The sequence below is a fragment of the Mobula birostris genome, chromosome 12 (genome assembly GCF_030028105.1).
Source record: "Mobula birostris isolate sMobBir1 chromosome 12, sMobBir1.hap1, whole genome shotgun sequence".
Classification (NCBI taxonomy): domain Eukaryota; kingdom Metazoa; phylum Chordata; class Chondrichthyes; order Myliobatiformes; family Myliobatidae; genus Mobula; species Mobula birostris.
This window is the reverse complement of record NC_092381.1, coordinates 108,981,673-109,001,728: the sequence shown is the minus strand read 5'-3', so window position 1 is coordinate 109,001,728 and position 20,056 is coordinate 108,981,673. Positions and strand designations below refer to the sequence as shown.

General features: G+C 46.8%; 1 protein-coding gene across 4 annotated transcripts in view; it reads right to left on the bottom strand.

Annotated features, from left to right (window-relative positions):
- ccdc9 (coiled-coil domain containing 9) overlaps window positions 1–19,642 on the bottom strand; it is a 96,863-nt gene extending 77,221 nt beyond the window's left edge. For 3 of the 4 annotated variants that reach the window (XM_072274447.1, XM_072274451.1, XM_072274450.1), the window contains exons 1-5: window positions 19,559–19,642; window positions 10,968–11,022; window positions 9,081–9,191; window positions 5,896–6,039; window positions 1,887–2,195 (exon numbers count right to left, since the gene is read on the bottom strand). In XM_072274447.1, the coding sequence (XP_072130548.1) occupies window positions 1,887–2,195; window positions 5,896–6,039; window positions 9,081–9,191; window positions 10,968–10,970 (567 nt within the window). In that variant the 5' untranslated portion in view covers window positions 10,971–11,022; window positions 19,559–19,642. Of the gene's footprint in view, window positions 1–1,886; window positions 2,196–5,895; window positions 6,040–9,080; window positions 9,192–10,967; window positions 11,023–19,211; window positions 19,372–19,558 lie in introns of those variants that run through there. The other variant, XM_072274449.1, reaches the window with a different exon arrangement.
- Window positions 19,643–20,056: the final 414 nt, after the last annotated feature.

Genomic DNA, 20,056 nt, shown 5'->3' with positions numbered 1-20,056 from the left:
AAAATCGTCTATATTTGTTATTTCAATTCTTAATTCAAGTCAGAGTATTTGATGCCATGTTTAAGGAAGGCATTTTTGTTGGTCCACAAATCAAACAGGTCATCAATGACAGGCAATTCGAAAAACTTCTACTGGAACCAGAGAAAAATCGCATGGAAGGCATTCAAAGATTTTGCTGAAAAATTTCTTGGCAATTGCAGAGCATCAAGCTACATGCAGCTGGTTGACAACAAGCTTCAAGCATACAAAACCATGAAGTGCAACATGTCACTAAACAGTCATTTTCTGCATTCCTGTTTAGACTTCTTCCCTGCAAATCTTGGCGCTGTCAGTGACGAGAATGGTGAAAGGTTTCACCAGGACATTGCGGTCATGGAGAAACGGTATCAGGGCAACTGGAGTCCATCAGTGCTGGCTGATTATTGTTAGGGATTTAAGCCCAAACTCTCAGACACTGAGTACAAATGAACATAGTCAACAAAACATTTTTAGCTTAGTTGAACTATTGCAAAGGGTCAGCACCGTTATGGAATTAAACATACTATATCCAGTAAGTTAATTTCTTGTCTCGCCAAATTCCTGCGTGAAACTATAAACAAGAAAAAGATCTGTAGATGCCGGAAATTAAAGTAATACACAGGAAATGCCGGAGGTACTCAGCAGGCCAGGCAGCATCTATGGAAAAGAGTAACAGTTGACATTTTGGGCCGAGGGCCCCATCAGGAATGGAAAAAGGAGATGAGAAGTTAGACTAAGGTGGTGAGGGGAGGGGAGAAAATAGTACATGGTAGTGGGTGATAGGTGGAACTGGAGAAGGGGGGAAGAGAGGAGGGGTGAAGAGCTGGGAAGTCAACTGGTGAAAATCCTCCTCCTTCCCTTTCTTCCATGGTCTTCCATTCTTTCCTTTCAAATTCCCCCTTCTCCAGCCCTGTACCTCTTCCACCAGTCGATTTCCCAACTCTTTACTTCACCCCTCCCCCTCTCCTGGTTTCACCGATCACCTACTACCTTGTACTTCTTTCTCGCCTCCTCTCAACTTCTCCTCTTTTTTTCTGGTCCTGATGAAGGGTCTCTGCTCGAAATGTCGACTGTTTACTCTTTTCCATAGATGCTGCCCAGCCTGCCGAGTTCCTCCAGTATCTTGTGTGTCCTAAGTCTGAAATTATATTTGCGCTCAGCTTCAAGCGGTCTATCATAAACACAAAAAAAATTCTGAAGAAGCAACACATTGGAAAAGGTGTTTTGCCCAGTATAATCTATATCCTGCATGTTGTCTGTACCATCATGCCATGATGCTGGTGTTCACGTACCTGTACCTCACTAACCATCAGTGTTGAGTGTTCGCTCAGTGGAAGAGACAAGCTGGCAACTGTGGCTGCACAAGTGCATGATGAGGAACTCCTGTGAACACAGCTCTAGTACAATCATCAATCTACAGCAGGGGTTCACAACCTGGAGTCGATGGACCCATCCTTTAGTGGTAAAACATGTTGGAATCCCTGACCTATAGGACATGACACTCAGGCGCTTGGGATATGTTATTTTTTAAAAATATAACTGTATGCTCTACTGCAATTGTAATTAAGTGTGCTTTATGTGCTTTGTTCTGTGTGTAACCTTTTGTACTATGTTTTGTACCTTGGTCCCAGAGGAATTCTGTTTCGTTTGGCTGTATACATGCATATGGTTCAATGAGAAGTTTAGATAGGTACATGGATGGCAGTGGTATGGAGGGCTATAGGCCCAGTGCTAGTGAATAAGCAGTTTAAATGGTTCGGCATAGACTAGATGGGCCAAAGGGCCTGTTTCTGTGCGTACTTTCCAAGACTCTACGACAATTGAACTTGAATTTGTACTGATGCACAGATCGATGCACACCACCTTACCTTTACTCTTCTGTCCTGCAGTGAAACTCCAGTGGGAACTCCTCCGTCCATCCCACCCCCTCCTCGGCCTCCACGGCCCCTCCTGCCTCGACCTCTCCGCTCCCCCTCGGGGCCGGCGAAACCTCGCGAGTTCGGCGTGGAACGGTCAGTGCGCAGCATCCTGTCAGGCCGGCCGCTGGGAGAGCTGTAGTGGGCGGTCTGGTCTACCGAGGGTCTGGGGCCGGGGGACGTGGGGCTCCCCACCCAACCCCCTCGGCCGGGTGAACCCAGACTGCTGCGAGCTTTCCTGTCGTTCATCGTCCACTTCTCCTGTGGTGAATAAACAGGAACGTTTCAAACACAAAGTGGCAAAGAACCCTCAAAGGCAGCCTCCACTGTAAGACACACAATGACACAGGAGCAAAATTATACCATTCCACCATGCCATCATGGCTGATTTATTTCCCCTCTCAACCCCATTCTCCTGCCTTCTCCCCATAACCTTTGACACCCTGATTAACCAAGAACCCGTTAGCACGATGAGGCCACTCTCAGGTTGGAGGAGCAACACCTCATATTCCATCTGGGTAGTCTCCAACCTGATGGCATGAACATCGATTTCTCCAACTTTCAGTAATTCCTCCAACCCCCCGCCCGCCTTTTTTCATTTCCTATTCTGGCTCCCCTCTTACCCTTTCTCTTCTCCTTATCTTTCTATCACCACCCTCTGATACCCCTCCTCCTTCCCTTTCTCCCACTCACCTCTCCGATCAGAAAACACTTTCTTCAGCCTTTTACCTCAAACCCATCACCTTCCAGCTTCTTACTTCAGCCCCCACCCAGCTTCACTTATCACCTGCCAGCTTGTACTCCTTCCCCTCCCCCCCTTATTCTGGCTTCCCCTCCCTTCATTCCCAATGAAAAATCTTGTCCCGAAATGTCAATTGTTTATTCCCCTCCAACGATGCTGCCTGACCTGCTGACTTCCTCCGGCATTTTGTGTATGTTATTCCGGATATCTAGATTCTGCAGAATTCCTTGAGTTTAAGAATTATCAACCTCTGCTTTAAATGTACCCAATGACCTGGCCTCCACAGCCCTCTGTGGTGATGAGTTCCAGAGATTTGCCAGCCTCTGACTAAAGGAATCCCTCCTCTTCTCTGTTCTAAAAGGACCTTTCTCCTACTCTGAGGTTGTGCCCTCTGGTCCTGGACTTCCCTACTAGGAACCATCCTCTCCACATCTACTCTATTGAAGCCTTTCGATATTCAACAGGTTTCTGAGAGATTACCCCCTCAATCTTCTAAACTCCAGTGAGTACAGGCCCAGAGCCATTAAATGCTCCTCATATGATAATCCTTTCATTCCTGGGATCTTTCTAGAAACCTTCTCTGGACCCTCTCCACCACCAGCACGTTCTTTCTTAGATAAGAGGCCCAAAACTACTCACAATAGTCCAAATGCGTCTGACCAATGCCTTACAAAACCTCAACATTACATCCTTGTTCTTATATTCCAGTCTTGTTGAAATGAATGCTAACATTGCATCTGCCTTCCCCACTAATGATTCAAGCTGCAAATTAACCTTTACACCTCCAGTTTCTGAATTTGTTCCCCAGCTATGCCTTTATTCCTTCTACCAAAGTGCATGGCCACACACATCTGTACTCTACGTTCCATCGGGCAAGATGTGTGCCCAGGATGGTGGAATGTATAGCCACAACCCGCTGGAGGAACTCAGCGAGTGGAGACGTCTCAATGGAGGGAAGAGGCCAGCAGACATTTCGTGTTGAGACCTTTCCTGTAGGCTGAAATATAGAGGGGATAGAGCACTACTTGTTCAGAGGGAGGCAGGAACTGTGACATCCCTGGAGTGTAAGAGAACAAGGGAAGATTTGATAGAGGAAGCCAAAATCATGAAGGGTCTATGTAGACAGGATAAATACAAGCAGACTTTTCCCCCCTCTGAGGTTGGGTGAGACTCGAGCTAGAGGTCATTGGTCAAGGGTGAAAGGTGAAGTTTTAAGGGGAACCTGAGGGGAGTTTCTTCGCTCAGAGGGTGGTGAGAGTGTGGAACGAGCTGTCAGAGAGAAAGTGATTCAATTCCAACGTTTAAGAGCTATTAGGACAAGTGCATGGATGGGAGGGATATCGAGAACTCTGGCCCAACCGTTTGTTTATTGAGATACAGCATGGATACACCCCTTCCAGCCCTTTGAGCCACACCGTCTAGTAATCCCCGATTTCATCCCCGCCTAGTCACGGGACAACTTACAACGACCAATTGACCTACCAACCAACCAGTATGCCTTTGAATGGTGAGAGGAAATCTGGGCACCCAGGGAAAACCCACGTGGACATGAGGAGAACGTACAGGCAGCAGCAGGGATTGAACCCAGGTCTCCTGTACTGTAAAGTGTCGTGCTAACCACTACACTACCATGCGGATCAACAGGACTAGGCAGAATAATGGGGTCAGCACAGACTCGATGGTCCAAAGTGCCTCTTCCTGTGCTCTAAGGCCTTATGACCCTACGAGCTGCTCACCTCACCAGGGAAGAGCACGACCTAAAACAACTCCTTCCAGATCAGTACGAGGCCGTGGCCTGCTGCCCAACGAGGAACCTTTCCATTGGACACAGAGTGCTGGAGGAACTCGGCAGGTCAGACAGCATTTCCAATTGAGATTCTAGAAGTTCCTCTCCATTTTTATAGTCATAGAAAACAACAGCACAGAAACAGGCCATTCAGCCCATCTAGTCAGTGCTGAACCATTTAAACTGCCTACTTCCATTGACCAGTGCCCACCATGCCCCTCCCATCCATGTATCTATCTAAACTTGTCTTAAACGTTGATATTGAATTCGCACCCATCACTTGATAAAAAAAATTCACATTTCAAGATAGTTTAACGAAACTTCCAGTACACAAGTATAAGGGAGAAAGAAATAACCATCATTCTGGATCCGATGCAGCACAAGTAAAAACACAGCAAGATAAAGGACACAATAATTTTTTAAAAACTTATATAAATACATGAGATAGCTGGAAATGGAACAGAAGGTTGGCAGTTCAGGTTGGCTGCATGTTTGTGGAATTATTTGCTGAGACTGGAGGTCAGGTCACAAACATTTCACCACCATTCGAGGTGACATCATCAGCGCGCAATTGAGTGTTGTTTCTGCCGAGTGCTTGAGTTTATATTGGTCTGACTCGTTCTTCTGATTGGTTGGCTGTCACACTGGTCACTGGCCTCCGCCGGGATAGCTGAGTGACCTCTGCTGGCCCGTATCCCTGGTTATCGCTCGATATGAGTGCTGGTTCCGCGGGTGTCCGCAGCTCATCCCTCAGTCCCGATCCTGCAGACACATCCGTTCATAAATTGCATCCAGGTCAATATGTTTGTTAATAGAATCTTCTGTTGAGAACCAAGCTCCTAAGAATTCTCTTGATTTTCTGTTTTGTGCTTCAGCCAGGATTTTCGTAGTTTCCCCAGATGAACTTGTGTCCTTCTTGCACTTCCTGAGTGACAAGAGGTCTACAAAACGACAAAAATCCTGACCGAAGCACAAAACAAGAGAATTAATTTTTTTTTTTTTTTTTTAAAAGAAGCTTGGTTCTTAACAGAAGACTCTATTAACAAGCATATTGAACTGGACACAATTCACGAACCGATGCGTCTGCTGGGATCAGGGCAGAGGGGTGAGCCGTGGACACCCGTGGAACCAATGCTCATAACAAGCCATAACCAGGGGTACGGGGCCAGCAGAGACAACTTAGCTATCTGGTTGGCCAGGACCCAGCAGAGACTAGCAGCCAGCACAACAGCTAACAAACCAGAACAAAAAGTCTGAACGATATAAGCTCGAGCACTTGGCAGAAACAACATTCAACTGGGCACTGATAATGTCACTCTGACTGGTTACGAAACGTTTGGGACGTGACCTTCAGGCTCAGTGAGCAAACATAAGGTAGCTTATAAACATAGAATTATTGATCTGCAACAGAGAGCAAGGAGACGTTTACTCACAGGGAGGGGTCGACTGAGATCACCAGCCACCACCGGGACTCCTTTCCCATTCTGCCTACGGTCATACTCCACCTCATATTTGGGTCTCCGGGTGGTCACAGAGATGCCGTCTTCTTCTGCCTTCTTCCGGTCTTCTTCAATTTCCTATCGCAACAACGGTAGCATTGTGGTTAGCACGACACTATACAGCTCGGGGCATTCGAGTCCGGGGTTCATATCTGACATTGTTCCATAGGGAGTCTCTGTCCGTCCTCCCCGTGGAACGTGTGGGGTTACCTCCCACAGTCCAAAGATATACCAGGTAAGTTAACTGTCATTGTAAACTGCCCCCTGATTAGGTTAGGGTTAATTGGGGTTGCTGGGGGAGCATGAATCTAAGGGCCAGAAGGGCCTACTCCAGGTGAATCACTAAATAATAGAAATATAGTATGCTTGGGTGGTGGAGTGGAGATTGGTGGGCGGAGTGGAGATATGTCTCTACCAAAGGAGGTGTAAGGTGCTCTTTCCTTTGGCTAGTCTGTAGGTCATCCTTGGGCAAGGTGTAGCACCTGCTTAGCACCCACTCCCCACCACCACTATCGGGATCATGTGAAGCCACGGTTGTAGGTGGTGGATGGTCGTATGAGCAGTTGGTGCATATCACAAGCCCTGGTTATGTGACCACTGAGGCCAAGCAGACAATCTCTGAAGAGTATTGATCATGGCTGGGGATCACCTGTCTTGTAGAGACGCTGCCCAGAAGAAGGCAATGGCAAACCACTGCTACAGAAATATTTGCCAAAGAACAACCATGGTCATGGAAAGACCACGACGCGGCACATAATGACGATGTCATACGACACTGCACACAATGATGACCATGATAGCATGCCATATCAGGGATTAACTCCACCATGGACATTCCTAAGCCTGGCCGAGAAAGCAGAAGGGTTGGGCATAGGCTAGCAAAGCCATCCCGTAAAAAACCCAGAGCCACAGGAATGGCAACAGAAACTCCCAAGGTCTCATTCCTGGCAGAGGAAGGATCTTCACCAAGAAGAAATATGATGGGCTACACCTGAGGGCAACATGTAAGACTGGATGAAGACAGAAGACCCTGGGTGAGCTGCCGGCAGCAACCTATGCCCCAGTAGGAGTGCTGGGCTTAAGGAGTATCATAGATCAACTTAATTTCCCATATGCAAAGGTTCATTTCAAAGTTGCAAAGGTTAACTTTATTGTAAAAGTATGCATTACAATAGAACTCTGATATTTGTCTTCTCCAGGTAGCCAAGACATACAAAAACTATGGGAGTTGTTGAAAAGCCATCACTACACCCCCTACAAACTCACATACCCCAAAACACCCCACCCCCTCTCTCACACTAAAAACTAAACAGATTGCCCACATCCCGCCCCAAAAACCCCAAAGTCCCAGCCCCCTCCCTCACAACAAAAAACAGCGATGATAACGTTTACATCTTTTAGGAGTTAGCTGCGGTGTGTTGGACATGCAATAAAAAACATTCGACAAATGTAACAAACAACGAAATAAATAAAAAAAGCCAAGAGGTTAAAGTACGAATATGGAATAAAATGTATGTAAATACCAGCCTGAAGAAATTCAAACAAAAGGAATTCTGCAGATGCTGGAAATTCAAGCAACACACATCAAAGTAAACGCAGCAGGCCAGGCAGCATCTGTAGGAAGAGGTGCAGTCCTGAAACGTCGACTGCACCTCTTCCTACAGATGCTGCCTGGCCTGCTGCGTTCACCAGCAACTTTGATGTGTGTTGCCTGAAGAAATTCAATATTACATTTAAAAACTGGGAAGGAAGTGCGCTCAGTAGATACACCTGGAGGAAATCTGTTCCAGAGGGAGCTGTGCTACATGAGAGCGACCTCCACTGTACCGCAGAGGACAAGCGGCAGCTGTGAAAGGAGAGAGTGAACAACCGAAAGCCCCAACCGCTGACTGAAGCCACCACTTACTCTCGCCTACACTGCACCAGAATGTGTAGATCCCAGATCAACCTCCACAGCCACCTGAGGACCCACCAATAGACAACCCCTTGGTCCCAAGATTGTTCTCCTAAGCCTTAGGAGATCATACCCGACTCAGGTGATCGCACTACTAATAATAAGTAGAAGCTTTTGCAAAGAAGAGCAGGCTGGTTCTCAAACACAAAAGACCTTGCAGATGCTGGAGACCCAGAGTAACACACACACACAAAAATGTTGGAGGAACTCAGCAGGTCAGGCAGCATCTATGGAGGGGACTAAACAGCCAACTTTTCAGGCCGAGACCCAAGTCCTGATAGAGGGTCTCGACCCGAAACACAGGCTCCTTACTCCTCTCCTGGATGCTGCCTGACCTGTGGAATTCCCCCAATATTTGTTATGCAGGTGTGTGTTTTGCAGGCAGGTTTTCTCTGGGGAGTGGGGGGGGGGGGGGGAGGTCTGGGCCCACTCAAATGAAATTAGGTTAAAAGATAGATAATTTGATTTGCATATTAATATTAGTGGCAGCTTGCACACAGAGTGCCCTGCTACATTTTCAACACTACACGTCAGCTGCCAGATGTGCTGGGATATCCGGGAGCTCGAGGCAGGCACTGTAATGCGCCGGCTTCCCTTCCCACTGCCGGCACACAACGGCAAGCACCACAGTTGCTTCATCACCAAGTAAGCACTCTGGGTGGAGCCCTGCTCCCGGGGTTAGGTGACGAGCCAGGCACAACTCGGCGCCCTCGTCCCACTCACCCTTGTTGGACATTAAGATCTTAATTCCAAGCTTTTAGTTTATTTTAGAACACAAACATACAAATACTAAGCAAACTAAATAGAGGGCTGAGAACCAACACTAAGGGGTGTATGGCTGCAAAGGCAAAGGAATAAAGAAGCCAAGATGGTACCTCTGAAAAATCCATCACTTTTATAGATAAGGGAAATTCCTTAGATAGGAATAAACTCGTTAATAAATTACATAATTACAAAAAGTGGGTAATGTGCTGATACTTAACCAATGAAAAATGAGAAAGGTGATAAACCGTTAGTTTAGCTGCTATACCGCTTTCTGCCAGTGAGTGTGAAAAATACACGAGTTTGTTAAAAAGTACAAATCTTATAAAATGTATTATTTTAAAAAAAACAGTGGTTGCCTACACCGCTGAGGGCTGTAAGATGGCTGCCAGCTCTGCCTCACCTGATGTCTCCTCATCAGGGCCTCGTTCTTCTTCCTCAGAGCTTCAATCCTCCGGTCCAGCTCTGCATCCTGCTCCTCGCGGCTCTTTAGGTTGGGGTCCACAGCGGCCGACTGGGGGGAGGAAAGGGAAAAGTATCAAGGATCGTGTGAGAGCGTGGAGCAGGGAATTGGGACTCAGGAACATGATACAGATATGATCAAAGTTCAAACTAAATTTTATTATCAAAGTACTTACCCTAATGCCACCATGAGATTCAATTTCGTGTGGGCATACTCAATAAACCTATAGAAAAATAACCATAACAGACTGCCCAACTAGGGCATTCAACCATGTGCAGTGTGATGGAATTAAAGGTAGTTTTCTTCGCGGAAAAAAAACAACAAACAATTACACATCCCTCCAGAAGTTCCAGGAGTCACCCTCATACCCAACTTTATCACGCACAGAAGTACAACATCCCTCATTGTTGGAAACTTAGATTAAGTTACCCCAAGGCCTACTTTGGAGTATTGTGTGCAGTTCTGGCCACCTATCTGCAGGAAAGATACCAATAAGATTGAAAAAACACAAGAGAATAAACTATAATGATGTAGCTAAGATGTGAGGACCTAAGCTATAGGGAAAAGTTGAACAGGTTTGGACTTTATTGCCTGGAACGTAGGAGAACGAGGGGAGATTTGATGATCTCACCTTAAGGACTCTTTATCTCATTACCTCATGTACTCATTATTTATTGCTATTTACTTATTCACACAGTTTGTTGTCTTCTGCACTCTGGTTGATCTTTCATTGATCCTGCTATAGTTACTATTCTATAGATTTACTGAGTATGCCTACAGAAAAATGAATCTCAGGGTTGAATATGGTGACATCTGTGTCCTTCGATAATAAATTTGCTCTGAACTTTTTGAAGGTTAATGTTTGACTACCACATCAAATTGAAAGGCACTGACTAGAAGTGAACTTCAATTGATGCAAAAAAAGAAAAACTTAAAACATTACATAGCATAATGATGAGTTGCAGTACAGGAAGCAGACAAAGAACTTAGTGACATGGTGTCCTGACAACAACCTTTCTCTCAATGCCAACGAAACCAATGATCTGGTCATTGAGTTCGGAAAGGGAGGTGGTGCACATGCTCCTGTCTACATGGTGGTGCTGAGGTCGAGAGCTTCAAGTAGCCAACATTACCAACAGCCCGTCCTGGTCCAACCACCCTGATATCAAAGCAAGAAAACTCAAACACCTCTACTTCCTCAAGAGGCTAAAGAAATTTGGCAAGACCTCATCGACCTTTACTGATTCTTATCGCTATGCCATAGAAAGCATTCTGGCTAGATGCGTAATGGCTTGGTATAGCAACTTCCTCCATTCATGACTACAAGACACTGCAGAGTTGTGAACACAGCTCAGTAGCCTCGTCTCCATGGACTCTGTCCACGCTTAACCAGCCTCCCGTCCATGGACTCTGTCTGTACTTCTTGCTGCCTCAGTAAAGCAGCCAGCATAAAGACCCCAGCCACCCCAGACTTTCTCTCTTCTCCCTTCTGCCATCTGTCAGAAGATACAAAATCCTGAAAACACAGTCCACCAGGCTCAAGGACAGCTCCTACCCCCCCGTTATCAGGATGCGGAAAGGACCTCTTGGATAAGATGGACCCTTGGCCTCACAATCTACCTCATTATTATCTTGCATTTTATCGATTACCTGCACTGCACTTTCTTTGTAGCTTTTACTTTATATTGCTTTATCTTGTTCTACGTGAATGCACTGTGTAATGATCTGGTCTGTGTTAACAGTGTGCAAGACAAGCTTTTCACTGTATCTTGGTAGGTGTATTAACGATAAGCCATACCCAATACAAAAGAGTTTTTGTCCACTTACCATCCTGGTCAGCTGGGCAAGATCAACTTACAGCAAGCTATCTTCTCTGTAACTCCTACAGGAAAGGTGAAGCACAACATGGTCACACAAGCTAGATCTGCACTGTTGAGGAAGACAGATTGCCAAGCACCGTGTGGCATGGCTACTCCTGGCTGAGAAGGTTATTAAAGAGTCCACCTTCCTCACCTCAACTGGAGAGCAAGGGCTGTCATCTTACCGCGTCACCGCATCCCTTCCCCCTCCAACATCAACCCCCCACCCAGCAATATCCTGTGCCTCTCCTGGGTCTACCCAGTCACTGGTATAAGCAGAACAAGCGGCAAGTCCAGCTTAGATCTCCTGCATTAGCTGAGAGGAGCATTCAGAACCAACGTCTGATGGGAGCGCGCCTGCATATGGGATGTCATATTGAAGTATGTATGGGACATTGGTGAGGTCTAATTTGGAGCATTGTGCACAGTTTTGGTCACCTACCTACAGGAAAGACGTAAATAAAGTTGAAAGAGTACAGAGAAATTTTATAAGGATGTTACTAGGTCTGGAGGATCTGAGTTGTATGGACAGATAGAATAGACTGGAATTTTATTCCTTGGAAGGTAGAAGATTGAGAGGAGATTTGATAGAGGCGTTCAAAATTATGAGGGTATAGGTAGGGTAAACCCAAGCAGGCTTTTTCCGCTGAGGGTGGGTGACACTACAACCAGAGTTAAGGTTGAAAGGTGAAAGGGGAAACTCCTTCACTCAGAGGGTGGTGAGAGTGCTGAATGAGCTGTCAGCACAAGTGGTGTATGCAAGCCTGATCCCAACATTTAAGCAAAGTTTGGATAGGTACATAGATAGTCGGAGTAGGGAGGGCTATGGTCCCAGTGCAGGTTGATGGGAGAAGGCGGCTTAAATGGGTTTGAAATTGACTAGATGGGTCGAAGGGCCTGTTTCTGTGCTGTACTTTTCTATGACTCCATATGGTCTAGACAGATGTTAACTGAAACACTCCAGGCAAATATGGCATCTACATCAAAAAATTCTCTCTGGAGGAGTTGGAACTCGTAGAACTCTACCCACACCAGGGAACACTCCTGAGAAATGCCTCCAGAATCTCAGCCCAAAGGTCTGAGGGCAATTTGGAATTCGACCCCCAGAAACTCAACCCTCGCCCATTACTCATTATAAGCTCAAAAGGGAATCTGCCAAGCACCCAACAACTCAGTGAGGAACTAGTAGTCTTGAGAAAGAATCATAGAGATGAGTGGTTCCTTAAGTTTGTTATAGTAATGGTAATGGGGACAAGCTCCCACTACCTATTAAATGCTCCCAATGGTGTGTCTCTCAAAAAGCCTCTGACAACCAAGTCCAGCTCCTGACCTTCACGTCTGGCTGAGCTACTAAACCCGGCTGAACCACTTCTACTGACAGGAGAAGCGGCAAAGATGGGTTACTGTTATCTTAAAACCAGTCGCTTTGGGCAGATAAGGCTCATCAGCTGTGACCGGCAGCTCATCTAGGAGAAGAAAAACTTTTATCTCAAGCCTCAGCTGCCTTGCAGCTATATTCACTCATGGCAAAGGGTTCAGAAATTAACTCTGAGGGAAAAATCTGGAGCTCGAGTCCCTAAAGTAGTCCTACATTGAGTTCAACGCTGACCGGCAACTCTTGTGACGCCACTGGTGCCAAACTGTATCAGTCTCTACCATTCCTTTGGATTCATCAGCTGTGTGGAGACGGGTAGCTTGCTACATGGGCAACAGCTTGCTCTTCATATTGTACTGCACTGGCTGGCACATCACGTAGACAACTGGGATGCAACATCCATGGCTGACCCAACCAATGGAGGGTCTCAACAGATAGGGGTGAGTGGCCCTTGCTGGGCTGTCTGTGTGTTACACTCAGCCATGGAATGGCATTAAACAATTACAGGTGAAACCGTCGTCATGGCTATCCCTCGAGGTCGAAGATGATGGTCTTCGTTCTGTTGATCTACTTATGGGCTCTCAAGTGGCTTATGAGTCCAATCTTGGCTTTGAAAGTTCTTCTGCATTCAGGACAGATAGTTCCAGATGGCAGATCGGGCTTCTGCCTCTCTTTCCATTTTCTTCTCTTTTCTTCTAATTCTGCACATCTGTTGGCTTCAAAAGTTGCTGTTCCTTCTCAGATGATGGCTTGCCAGAGTTTCCTGTCCTTGGCATTGGTTTCCCAATTGTTGATGTTGATGTTACATTTCTTCATGTTGGCTTTTAAGACGTCTTTGAATCTCTTCTGTTGTCCACCTCTTTTACATTTGCCTTCTGTAAGCTGGGAGTAGAAGATTTGTTTCGCCAGACGTTTGTCTCTCATCCGAACAACATGACCGCTCCATCTTAGTTGGTTCTTGATGACGTAGGTTTCAATGCTTGTTGTTTTTGCTTCATTTAGTAGACTGACATTGGTTCTTCTATCTTCTCAGCTGATATTTAAGATGTTTCGAAGACAACATTGATGGAACTTTGCAAGTGCCTTCAGATGTCGTCGGTATGTTGTCCAGGTTTCTGATGCATACAGGAGCGCTGGGATTACCACTGCTTCGTACACTAACATTTTGGCGTCTGTTCAGGTGTCATGATCATGAAAGACCTTTGTTCGGAGACATCCAAGAGCTGTTCTAGCACATTTAAGACGATGTGAAACCACAGAATATAAAAACATAAAACCGAGAGTCCAATCCATAAAATGAAGGCCCAGAACTTTGGTACCATCCCAAATCTCATAGAGGCAGTCACGTACACGCACACACAAGCCGTGATGTTACCAAAGACCCTCAGACCCCGGACTCCATTCCATGGAAGAACCCAGCTTGACAGAATTCAGCTTCTTTGAGACCATGCACCAAGGAAAGGCCAGGCATTTGAGGAGATGAATGAATTCACACAAGGCTCAGAATAGAGGGATTAGAGCTGAGTGTTTTTTTTAAAAAGGAGATATAGTGCGGTAACAGAACCTTCCAGCCCAACAACCTCGCGTCACCCAATTTATTTTAGAGATACAGCATGGAACAGGCTCTTCTGCTGCACCGAACTGCAACACCCGGCAACCCACCGGTTTAATCACGGGACAATTTACAAAACCAATGCCTTTGGACTGTACAAGGAAACTGGAGCACCCAGAGGAAACTCACGCAGTCACAGACAGAACGTACAAACTCCTTACAGGCAGTGGAGGGAACTGAACCCGGGTCACTAGACACATGAGAGAGAATATTTTACAAGGGAAATAATGGGATTTCCCTGAAAATGGATGGGCCAAAATGGCCTCAGTTGTGGCAAGAAATACAGGGGCAAGAACAGCAACCAACAGATTTTATAAGTCATTAAAATGTCACTTCTGCTTTCTGTATATCTGGATTCAATTTGATCAAAGGATGCTGTTGGGGTGTTTTCAGCCAAGAACTGAGAAAGGGTCAAAGCTTGTTTTGATTTGAATTGAATGGAATGGAATGGAATGGAATGGAATGGAATAGAAAGATCTTTATCGTCATTATACATAGGTAAAATGAAACTCTGTTTGGCTTCCTCTCAGGCAATTAAATAAAGCGGTAGATAAAAACAAGACAGTAATAGAAAAACAGTATTAAATAGATAAGTAACAGAAAATAAGTTGCAGTAATGCACGAAGTGCTGTTAGTGCAAATATTTGAGTCCTTCTGTGTGCTCACAGTTTCAGTCATTGTTCTTGGGAGTGGTGTGATGGAGGCCACAGCTCTGGGATAGAAGCTGTTCCTCAGTCTATTTGTTCTGGCTTTTAGTGTCCTGATCCTTTTGCTGGATGGCAGTGGGTCAAACAGGGAGTGGCCGGGGTGTGTGGTGTCTCTGGTTATGCTGATTGCTTTCCTCCTGAGTCTGCTGGAACAGATGGTGTCCAGTCCTGGGAGCTCCACCGTGACAATTCGCTGGGCCGCATTCCCCACGCGATGCAGGTCGTGTCGCTCAGCGGCCGTGCAGCTGGCATACCACTGTGGCGCTGTTGGTCAGGATGGTTTCAATTGTGCTTCTGTAGAAGTTAAGCAACAGCTTTTGTGGAAGTTTGGCCTGTTTCAGCTTTCTGAGGAAGAAGAGTCTTTGTTGTGCCTTTTTTACAAGCAGCGAGGAGTAGGTGATCCAAGAACAGAGAGGAGGAAGATTTTCTTTAGTCAGAAGGAGGCGAATCTGTGGAATTCACTGCCAGATGCTTGCAGAGGTTAAGTCATTGAGTATACTTAAAGTGGAGGTTGTTAGGGTCTTGATTAGCAAGGGGTGGAGATATGTCTCTACTAAAGGAGGTGCAAGGACCTCCTTCCCTCTGCTAGCCTGTAGGTCACCCTTGGGCAAGGTGTAGCACCTGCCTAAACCCACAATCAGGGTTGCATGAACCCATGGGAGCAGGCGGTGGATGGTCGTATGAGCAGCTGGTGCACATCACAAGATCTGGTTATGAGACCACGAATGTCAGGCAGTCAATCTGTGAAGAGTACTGATAATGGTTGGGATCATCCGTCTTGTAAGGGCACTGCCCAGAAGATGGCAATGGCAAACCACTTCCATAGGAAAATTTGCCAAGACCAATCATGGTCACGATCGCCCACGTCATATGACATGGCATATAACAAATGGACGAAAAGGAGGGGGCCTAGAAGGAAAAGTTAACTTGAATGTTTCCTCAGCAACACAATCCCATCTCAGGAGATTAGCTGCTTGGCCTGACAGAGTGCAGCAGACAGCGGAAACACTAAACCTAGGCAGGATTATCCAGTCAGCAGATCCCCGGCTACGTGACCTCCAACACTTACAGATACCTTTAAATAAATCAACTCAGCTCATGCGGTGTCCAAAGGTACCGATGAGTTATTTTATTTTATTCGAGCCACACTGCCCAGCAACCTCCTGACAAACCTAATCATGGGACAATTTGCAATGACGTATTAACCAGTCCCTGGACATCAGGAAGAAATCACAGGCACTGGGGAAAACCCATGCATTCCACAGGCAGGGCACACAGACTGCTTACACAACGGCACCAGAATTAAACTCCAAATTCCAGAATGCCCTGAGCTAACCAGTACGCTACTGTGGTGTCTAGGATTCTAATCAGGGCTGGCTTCTCTGTTCATGGGATTCACAGCGGAACAGAGGCCATTCAGCCCATCTGATCTCTCAGGTGGACTTGGAAGATCCCGCAAGTGGAATCCAGTATCTGGGGCCTTGTGGTCATCCCCCAGTTTATAGTCACGTGTTAGTGGACTCTTGCTGTGCTCAGGTCAGTAGCTGCCTTGTATGAGACCAAGAGACAGCAGATGCTGGAATATAAAACACAGTACAGGCTCTTCAATCTATGATGTTGTGCAGACTTTCATCAGCCATGAAGGGATCAGACTCGAGGGTCAACTGGCCTCATTAGCTCCAATGTCTTATAGTCTTGTGGACCACTCCAAGATCAATCTAATCCCTTTCCTCCTACGTAGCCCTTCATTTTTCTATCATCCACATGCCTGTCAAAGAGTTTCTTAAATGTCCGGAATGTATCTGCCTCTACCACACCCCTGACAAGTTCCATGCACTCGCCACTGTGTGGGGAAAAAAAAATACAACTTGCCTCTGAATCCCCCATATACTTTCCAACAATCACCTTAAAATTACACTCCTCATATTAGCCATTTCCATGCTGGGAAAATGTCTCTGGCCAGTTACTTGATCTAGCTCTCCTATAATCTTGTACACCTCCATTAAATCAATTCTCATCCCCCTTCGCTCCAAAGAGAAAAGCCCTTGCCTATCCTCATAAGATATGCTCACTAATCCAAGCAGCATCTCCTCTGTATCCTCTCCAAAGCTTCTACGTCCTTCCTATAATGAGGTGACCAGAACAGAACACAATATTGTAAGTGTGGTCTAACCAGGGTTTTATAGGGTTGCAACATTACCTCACGGCTCCTGAACTTAATGAAGGACAACACACCATACACAGCTGTAGGAAGACATCTGTTGTCCTGATGGCCCATAATATTGACTATTTCTTTTCTCCCACTGATTGTGTGCTTCTGCAGATTCCAGGATCTGTAGTATCTTGTCTCTTCCTTGCAGGAAACTATTTCTTACTTCTCTCTCTTCTCCTTTGTAACCCTTCTCAGCTCTTTCCTTCACCCCCTTCTTCTGCAAGGAAAAGAAACTTCTCCCAAATCCCTGACTAGATTTATGCGTGACTGCCTATCACCTGTGTTTGTCTGTGTTCCATTCAGAGCGGTTGTGCTGGGAAGGCCAGCATTTATCACACATCCTTAAATGCCCACTCCCTGGGGAACTCAGGAGGCTTGGTTTTCCAGCTGCTCCGTTTTCACCCACATCCAAAAGATGTCCAGTGAGTTGTGGGCACGCTGTGTTGGTACTGGAACCAGGGTGACACTTTCAGTGTCCCAGCTCCTCAGACTGTGTTGGTCATTGATGCAAACGACGTACTTCACTGTACGTTTCCAAGCACATGTGACAAATAAAGCTCATCTTGGTCAGTGAATCCAGAGATGCCACTCAAAATCCAAGCCATTGTGAGAGGTGGACACGGGCAAGGACAGTGAACAGGGCTCTGGTGAAGCCGTATCAGCTGATACCCTGCATAGTGCATTACAGAAACATTGCTGAATTCCAACCATACCATTGACTTTGGACGATGGAGACGGGAGATCGATAGTGGCCCATGCTCCAGCAGGAGCTAAGGACCCCAAGAAATTTAACATCAAAATGCACTCAGTCAAACACCTAACTCTCCCCCATTGACAATAAACTGGACTGGTCAAAGAACACTGAGGCTGTCTACAAGAAGGGTCAGCGCCGTCTCTATTTCCTGAAGAGATTGAGGTCCTTTAACATCTGCCGGACGATGCTGAAGATGTTCTACGAGTCTGTGGTGGCCAGTGCGATCATGTTTGCTGTTGTGTGCTGGGGCAGCAGGCTGAGGGTAGCAGACACCAACAGAATCCACAAACTCATTCGTAAGGCCAGTGATGTTGTGGGGATGGAACTGGACTCTCTGATGGTGGTGTCTGAAAAGAGGATGCTGTCTAAGTTGCATGCCATCTTGGACAATGTCTCTCATCCACTACATAATCTACTGGGTGGGCACAGGAGTAGATTCAGCCAGAGACTCATTCCACCGAGATGCAACACTGAGCGTAATAGGAAGTCATTCCTGCCTGTGGCCATCAAACTTTACAACTCCTCCCTTGGAGGGTCAGACACCCTGAGCCAATAGGCTGGTCCTAGACTTATTTCCTGGCATAATTTACATATTACTATTTAACTATTTATGGTTTTATTACTATTACTATTATTTATGGTGCAACTGTAACAAAAACCAATTTCCCCCGGGATCAATAAAGTATGACTATGACTAAACCCACAAGCACCAGTCTCCAACCCACCTCGCTCCATAGCGGACACCCACCGCAACAACTCAACCTGCATATTGTCCCCCACCCCACCAGCCCTAGGTCCTCAGAGCCTGGACTCCAAGCGTGTCGCTGAACAGAAGACAAGAGTTCAACCTTCTCAAGGGTCTGGACAGACCATGCACTCGTGGCCAGGCTCGGACCACAGGGCATCAAACAAGAAAGGTGGGAGAACCGAGCAAATCAGGCAGCATCTGTGGAAAAGGGTAAACTGTTCAAGCCGAGACCCTTCTTCAGGACTGGAAAGAAAGGGGGAAGAAGGCAGAGTAAGGAGGTGGGGGAAGGGGAGGAAGACATACAAGGTGGTAGGTGATAGGTGAAATCAGGAAGGGGGAGAGGGAGTGAAGTAAAATCTGGGAAGTAGATTGGTGTAAGAGATAAAGGGCTGGAGAAGGGGGAATCTGATAGGACAGGAGGCAATGGAAGAAAGGGAAGGGGGAGCACAAGAGGGAGGTGATGGGCAAGTAAGAAGGTAAAGTGAGAGAGGGAAACAGGCGAAAGAGGGGGGAGGTATGACTGGGTGAAAGTTAAGAGGGGAGATCAAGGAATCTCGGCCTGAAATGCCAACTGCCCACTTCCCTTCCCAGACGCTGCTCGACCTGCTGAGTTCTTCCAGCAGACTGTGATACTCCGGATTCCAGAACCACACTCTCCGATGTGGTCCCAGCCTTGCCTTACCCAATTCCCCTTCCTATACTCCCGCGGACCACAAGGAGCAGAGTCAAGGCTTTAAACAGGTTCTGGGTGGGAGTTATCAGAGGCAGAGATACTCCAGTCTCGTCTCCCCTCTCCTGCCTTACCCCGGGCCCCGGCCTTCTCCGGTCAGCAGCCCCGGCTCGGTGGCTTCCCAGATCGGACTCACGGCGGCAGCACTGCCCTCACGTCGCCGGCTCGGCGAGCCCCCCTCCGGCCGCTGCCTCCCTCTGTCCCCCACTGCCCGGGGGTCTCGCCGCCCGCATATTCCCCGCCCGTGCCCCCACCACCACCCTGCCAAATCCCGCTCCGCACACGCTGGCTTCCTGCGGGGCGACGGCGCACGTCTCCCACCGAAAGCCCTCCCCGAGCCCTGCGCTTCCCCCCGCCCCACCCCGCCCCGCCCCGGCAGCTAAAGAGCCCCTCCGGAGAGGGGAAGAGTGGCCCCGCTCACCCTGGGACGCCGGGCCGGCCCATTCACCCTCGGCGCGGCCGACACCGATTCGGCAGCGTTCGCAGGCAGCGTTAAAGGGAAAACACCCTTAAAGGCAATGCACTGGCGATGAATTTCTGTCTGCACATAGAATAATGATGAGGAAGTCAACTTGGGGCTCCTTTGGGCCATACTTGGTTATAATGTCTATCACCTCATTCCAGAAAAGGTTAATAATCCGATTCAGGTTTATTATCACTGACGTACGTCGTGAAATTTATTGTTTTGTGGAAGCAGTACAGTGCAATGCATGAAATGCTTATAACTTTGTATATCAGAATCGAGTCTAATATCACCGGCATGCATCGTGGGATTTGCTAACTTTACGGCAGCAGTACAATGCAATACATAATAATAGAGAAAAAACTGTGAATTACAGCAAGTATATATACTTAATGTAAAATAAATAAGTAATGCGAAAAATAGAAATTTTTTAAAAAAAGTATTGAGGTAATGTTC